Source organism: Leopardus geoffroyi, chromosome D3 (assembly GCF_018350155.1).
Source record: "Leopardus geoffroyi isolate Oge1 chromosome D3, O.geoffroyi_Oge1_pat1.0, whole genome shotgun sequence".
Lineage (NCBI taxonomy): Eukaryota > Metazoa > Chordata > Mammalia > Carnivora > Felidae > Leopardus > Leopardus geoffroyi.
This window is the reverse complement of record NC_059339.1, coordinates 19968996-19976030: the sequence shown is the minus strand read 5'-3', so window position 1 is coordinate 19976030 and position 7035 is coordinate 19968996. Positions and strand designations below refer to the sequence as shown.

The window sequence follows — 7035 nt, the reverse complement described above, 5'->3', positions numbered from 1 at the left end:
CTTAATTTGATGAAAACTATATGCCAACACACGTAAGAAATTCAACAAACATAATCACAAAAACATAAAGAAAACCCTAACAAGGCACATCTTAATCATCACATTTCTTTTTTTTTTTTTTTTTTAATTTTTTTTTTCAACGTTTTTTTATTTATTTTTGGGACAGAGAGAGACAGAGCATGAACGGGGGAGGGGCAGAGAGAGAGGGAGACACAGAATCGGAAATAGGCTCCAGGCTCTAAGCCATCAGCCCAGAGCCTGATGCGGGGCTCGAACTCACGGACCGCGAGATCGTGACCCGGCTGAAGTCGGAGGCTTAACCGACTGCGCCACCCAGGCGCCCCAATCATCACATTTCTTAAACCAACTCCTTTAAGAGAAAATCTTAAAAGTGGCCAGAGGAAAAAATACACATTATGTACAGAGAAACAAAGATAAGGATGACAGCAAATTTCTCATCAAAATGAATGAATCTAGAAGATGATAGAGCAAGATCTTAAAAGTACTGAAAGAAAAAAGTATCCTCCTGGAATTCACTTAGTAAAAATATCTTTCAAAAAGATGGCTAAGTAAAGATTTTTCAGACATATAAAAGCTGAAAGAGTGTATCACCAGCAGACTTGCACACAAGAGATGTTACAGGAAATCACTCGAGCAAAAGAAAAATGACACAAGCTGGAAGTCTGGATCTACACAAAGGAATGAAGAGTGCCAGAAATGGTGATGGTGTGAGTAAATATAAAGATTTTTAAATTATTATTTAAATCTCTTTTAAGGATAACAAACCATTTTAAAAAGAAATAAGATGTATAATTTAAAATTTGTAACAAATAGAAAGTACAATGTATGACAATATCACAAAGACTGGAGAGGAGAAATGGAAGCATACAACTGTAAAGTTCTTATATCTGAGGTGAAATAATATCACTTGGGTTAAGTTAAAGATATATATTATAAGCTCTAAAACAACCACTGAAATAACATAACTAGAGTACCTGGGTGGCTCAGTCGGCTGAGCATCCAATTTTGGCTCAGGTCATGATCTCGTGGTTCATGAGTTCAAGCCCCACATCGGGCTCACTGCTGTCAGCCTGTCAGCACAGGCTTTGGATCCTCTGTCCTCTTCTCTCTGCCCCTCCTCTGCCTGCGCTCTCCCCCAAAAAATAAATAAATACTTAAAAAAAAAACTTGCGCTTAGTTTTTATAGCAGACTCTAGGGAAACTGTCATGGATGGATACAGTTCTGAAGATCTTTTAATATGTATGTGCGAATAATATGAATAATCATTTTATAGAACTGTTCAAAGAAATAGAAGGCAATGAATTTAATGAAGTTGTGCTTTTGCCAATGCTCATTGGGTAAGTCTTGAAAACCTCACAATTACTGTAATGTCAACTGCAATTCAAGATTTCCTTGAAATAAAAGGAATGCTTGTTAAATATCCAATAATCAAAGACAAAAACCGGCAGTCTGTACCCATCCTTTCACTAACGTGTACTATGTATGAACTGGCCAAATTTGAATAGTCAAAGAAGGGAAAAACTGATTTGTAATATAGCTAGCCAAGTATAAAAATTTATGTTGAAATTGGAACTTTACGACACAGATCAGTAATAATGATCTTATGCATTCTCCTAACATGACTCAATATGTCAAAGATTTTAATTGTCAACTGGCTGTTCTGTAATTGGCAGCAAAAACTACAAGAAAAATTTGAAGAATGCTTTGTGTTACTGATCAGTTTAGAAATGTTTTTCAAACTATGTAATGCCTCTTTGAATTCATTGTTAATAATATTGCGTTGACAACAGAGCTAGTGAATTAACTTGGACAGTTGTAGTTTTGAAAAGGAAGCTTTTGCTTCCAAGTCAAATAAATTCTCACAAAAAGATGAAACAGTTTGTAAGTTAATGACAAACTGTTTGAAATTTGGGTACTTAGTTCAGTTACTGGAAAACTTTTAAGTATATGTAGAACAACTTGGTATGTGAATTTTGGGTACTTAGTTCAGTTACTGGAAAACTTTTAAGTATATGTAGAACAACTTGGTATGTGAATTTACTTTTTCAAAGGTAAATTTTCTTAAACCTAGGGACACCTGGGTGGCTCAGTCAGTTAAGCATCCAACTCTTGATTTTGGCTCAGGTCATGATCTCACAGTTCATTAGATCAAGCCTCAAGTTGGGCTCTGTACTGACAGCATGGAACCTGCTTGGGATTCTCTCTCTCCCTCTCTGCACCTCCCCACTCTCAGAAATAAATAAATAAACAGTTTAAAATTTTTATTAAATCTAAATATAGATCAAGTACTTCTGGTGAAAAGTTAGCATGTGAACTGAGATGTGCTATAAGTGTAAAATATATACCAGATTTTGAAGACTTAATGTGGAAAAAAGAATATAAAATATCTCAACCATGTTGACATTAATTACATTGAAATGGTAATATTTTGAATATAATGGGTTAAACAAAATATATTATTTAAACTAATTTCACCTGTTTCTTTTACTTTTTTTTAATGTGGCTACTAGAAAATTTAAAATTATATCTGGGACACAGCCAAGCAAACAATCAACAATATGAAAAAGCAATGGCAGAAAATATTTGCAAACTCTATACAGGCAGACCTCATTTTATTGCACTCCACTTTCTTGCACACTTTTTTTACAAGGTGAAGGTTGTGGAAACTCTGAGTTGAACAAGTCCATTAACACCATTTTTCCAACAGTATTTGTGCACTTCATGTCTCTGTGCCACATTTTGGTAATTCTCACAATATTTCAAACTTTCTCATTATTATTATATTTGTTATGGTGATGTGTGATTATGATTATGACTTGCTGAAAGCTCAGATGATGGTTAGCATTATTTAGCCAGAAGTATTTTTTATTAAGTTATGTGCATTTTTTTAGATATAATGCTACTGCATACTTAATAGACTACAATATGCTGTAAACATAACTTTTATATGCACTGGGAAACCAAACCATTCATTTGACTCACTTTATTGCAATTTTCGCTTTATTGCAGTTGTCTGGAACTGAACCTCAAGATCTCCAAAGGTATACCTATATCTGATAAGGGATTAATATCCAAAATACATAAGGAACCCATACAACTCAATATCACAAAAACAACCAGTTAAATGGTGGGCAAAGACCCTGAATAGAGACTTTTCCAAAGAAGACATACAAATGACCAACAGGCATATGAAAAGATGCTCAACATCATTCATCATCAAGTAAATATAAATCAAAACCACAATGAGATATCACCTCATACTTGGTAGGATGGCTATTATCAAAAAGACAAGAGATAACAAATACTGGCAAAGATGTAGAGAAAAGGGAAAAAATATTAGTGAGAATGTAAATTGGCACAGCCTCTATGGAAAAGAGCATAGAGGCTCCTCAAAACATTAAAAAAGACTATTACATGATTCAGCAATCCCACTTCTGGGTATGTATCCAAAGGAAATAAAGTCACTATCTCAAAGAGATACCTGCACCCCCATGTTCACTGCAGCGTTATACAGTAGCCAAGATATGGAAGCAACCTAAGCATCCAGGGGCAGATGAATGAGTAAAGAAAATGTGATATATATGGACATAATGGAATATTATTCAGCCTCACAAAAGAAGAAAATCTTGCCATTTGCAATAGCATGGATAAACCTGGAAGACATTATGCTGAGTGAAATAAACTAGGCACAGAAAGACATTATATGATCTCACCTATATGTGAAATCTAAAAAAATAACAATAATAAAAGTCAAACTCACAGAGACAGAATGGTGGTTACCAGAAGCGAGGGTGGGCCTGGGGGGAAAGGGGAGATATTAATCAAAGGGTACAAATTTGCAGTTATAAAATGAATAAATTCAAGAGACCTAGTGTATGACAAGGTGACTACAGTCAATTATAATGTACTGCATACTTGAAATTTGCTAACAGAGTAGATCTCAAGTGTTCTTACCACACACACACACACACACACACACACACACACACACACACGAAATGGTAATGATGGGAAGTGATTGATATGTTAGATTATGGTAATTTGTCAAAACATCACCTACATCTTAAATACACACAATTTTTATTTGTCAATCATACCTTAATAAAGCTGGAAAAAAATTAAATAACATCTGTGATTCATAGTATATTTCTTTTGAACAGCACTGAACTAGGATTACAGAATTCTGCTCAGGAGGCCGTGATCATAGACCTCTAAATGGCTACCAGCCAGTATAAGCAACCCCCCCCCCCGGCAGCCCCCCGTCCTTGTGGGCATAAATTCAACTTGCTTATTGTGAGAATCAAATGAGTTAACATGTGCAAAGTGCAAAGAAGGAAATCTAGCAAGAACTATTATGTTAGCTATTATTACTGTTACTAGTATTTTTTGTTGTTAGTATTATTAACCAAAATTTCAAAAAGTACAATTTAGCAGAAAAACATCTTTGGTAGAAACATCAAGGAGAGTAACGCTTGGCCCAGACTAAAAATGCTCACATCACCAGCGAAAGATCAAATTGCAAAAAGCTGGGGCCCCTCTGAAATCAGTTGGCCCAAGTAGGATCCTGACTAGGGTGAGGCGAGTGAGGCATTTTCCTTGGTGCAAAATTTAAGGGGGCATCGAAAAAGTCAGGACTCGAGAAATAATATCCTAATGTAATTGTTTTACTAAATCCAAATTAACGCAAAAGTAAAGACAATGGCAGTATCACGGGCTTCTCACTTTGCTGCAGGCCCCAAGGATGGCTCAGAAAGATGCACAGCGACTGATCCTGCCCCTGTTAACTCATGCTTGGCCCAGTCCAGCCCAACTCGAAGTCTAAGTTCCAGAATTGCAGCGCACCCAGGGGAATGGGGGGGGGGGGGGGGGGGGGGGGAGTTGTACCTGGTACAGCAGTGAGGAAAGCCTTTTCGTTTTCTCACTAAATAGACCAACCCCTAAGGAAGGCGGAATCCCCAACCTGGGAGGGTGGGGGGAGGGGGGAGGAGGGGACTTGGCCCCGCTGGGCTGCGAGGCCTGCAGGTAACTCCCAGGCTGCCCCGCGGCCCTTCCCGTGACGCACTACGGTGGCGGAGCCACAGCCAAAGCCAAAACCGAAGCCAAAGTGAGAGCCGTTACCGCCTCCTCTGATAGCCCGCTCTACTCACCTGGCCCAGAAGCGCCACCATGAGCTTTTCGTGGTATGGCGACATCTCTAGCTGGAATGCTTTGGGCTTCGGCGTCACTAGCGCCCTAGACATCCTGGTGATGGTTTTGTACTTCCTGTTGGTCCTGGGCATCGGGCTGTGGGTACGTCGGGGCCCGGAGGGGAAGGCGGGGCCCTGGACCCCAGGCTGGGTTTGACCCACTCCCTGCCAGTCACCTGGTCCCCGACCTTGCATCCCGCCCCAGTATCCTGCCCCAGCCTATGCACAGCCCTTGTTGGCCGGTGGAGACCTCTCCACTCTCCCTGTTTCTACCTACTTCCTACCCTCCAGCCAAAGGTAAATAAATGCAAATCCTCAGTAATGGAGCCATATTGATTAATCGCACGTGTCCCCCCCACCACCCAAATAAATGAGCAGGCTCAAATCCCTCCCCCGTGCTCGCTGCCTGGAACCTGAGAGGTGTTTGATAAGCAGGCGCTGTTAAGATCATGATGATGATGGTGATAATAATGACAGCTATCTCTGATTAGGCCTTTAAGTGACAGGTCTGCTGTGAGTGCTTCAAGTTCATGTCCTCACAACCCTGCTGTGAATAACATACCGTCATTCCCACTAATTCCCCAGTTGAGGAAACCGAGGCTCAAAGAATTTAAGTAACCAGGGAACGATTGGGTCCAGATTTGAACCTAGAGCTGTCTGATCTGACTCATGATCTTAATCCCTTTGCCTTGCTAGCAAAATCTCAAAGGTCACTAGTGACTTAGGGCTCTAAGTGTTCTCTTTAAATCTGAATAAAAAGCTTATTTCTTCGTACAAGCTTCTTTTAAGAGGGTGGAGACCATGTCTCCTTTATTGCCATCTGCCCACTAGAGCTTAGTACGTAAGCACTCAAAAAGGTGTCTTTTAACCATGCTACCCTGGGACAGGCCTGCATTCCAGCGAAAGATCAGATGGGTATGACAGCTTTGGTTGGTGTCATGGTGTCACCCCTCCGATAAGTTGTTAGCCATCAGAAGCCTCTGCCTGGCCTGCTTCACCAAGCAGGAGTATCTGGTGACTGCCACCATTCACTAAACCAATGGGAGAGTTTTCATTCTGGGTGGCCCCCACCCAGCTGAAGCTTTCATGCCCATGTGACCTTTACTTTGGGAAACTTCACCAGGTTATGAGCAGGATCTTACTGTGCAGAATCTTACTGTGCCTTTCAAAATACGATCACTGGACACTCTTTTTGAGGGCTTACACTAAGTCACTATGCTGCTAGTAAGCAGATAGAGTAATGGAGACATGGTCTCCATGCTATTAAGAGAATTTTGTACCAGAAGAGAAAATATAGGCCCTTTATTCCAAACATAAAGGAGAAATCTGGGGTGTTTATCCAGATCATTCAAACTGAAGATTTTTTTTTAATTGGCCTCAGTTATGAGAAACATCCTTCTAGGTACCCAAAAACACAGGGTCTCTGAATAATGAGTACTTATTTTTTGGATCCTTCTTCTAGTGCTCTCACTGAATTGGGAAGCCCCCACCCAGTTTTGTCCCAGACTCAGTTGGGGCCTAAGTCTGGCCAAGGTCAGAGGACTGGTAAGCCATCTGGTCATTTCCTAAAGAAACCTGCTGTTCCTTCTGTTCTGGGAGCCATAAAACATACATAGTTATCCAGAATGCTCTGATCTTTTCCCGTCTTTGTATTATCTTTCCATTTGTTCTTTTGGATAATCTTATATTGTTTTTAATTAGGAAAATATTAACAGGCTCATTGTAAGAGCAAAAAGATGCATAAATAAAGAATAAGTTACTATTCTTCCCCCATCCATTCCCATCCCTCTGAGATAACCATGGGTCATGTATCCCTCCCCTTTCTCA

The 7035-nt window shown here is 39.9% G+C and overlaps 1 protein-coding gene across 1 annotated transcript in view; it reads left to right on the top strand.

Annotated features, from left to right (window-relative positions):
• The first annotated feature begins 5081 nt into the window (after positions 1-5081).
• LOC123587856 (sodium/glucose cotransporter 1-like) overlaps positions 5082-7035 on the top strand; it is a 56504-nt gene continuing 54550 nt past the window's right edge. Inside the window, exon 1 of the mRNA XM_045457899.1 lies at positions 5082-5311. Coding sequence (XP_045313855.1) covers positions 5189-5311 — 123 coding nt within the window. The 5' untranslated portion in view covers positions 5082-5188. The remainder of the gene's footprint in view (positions 5312-7035) is intronic.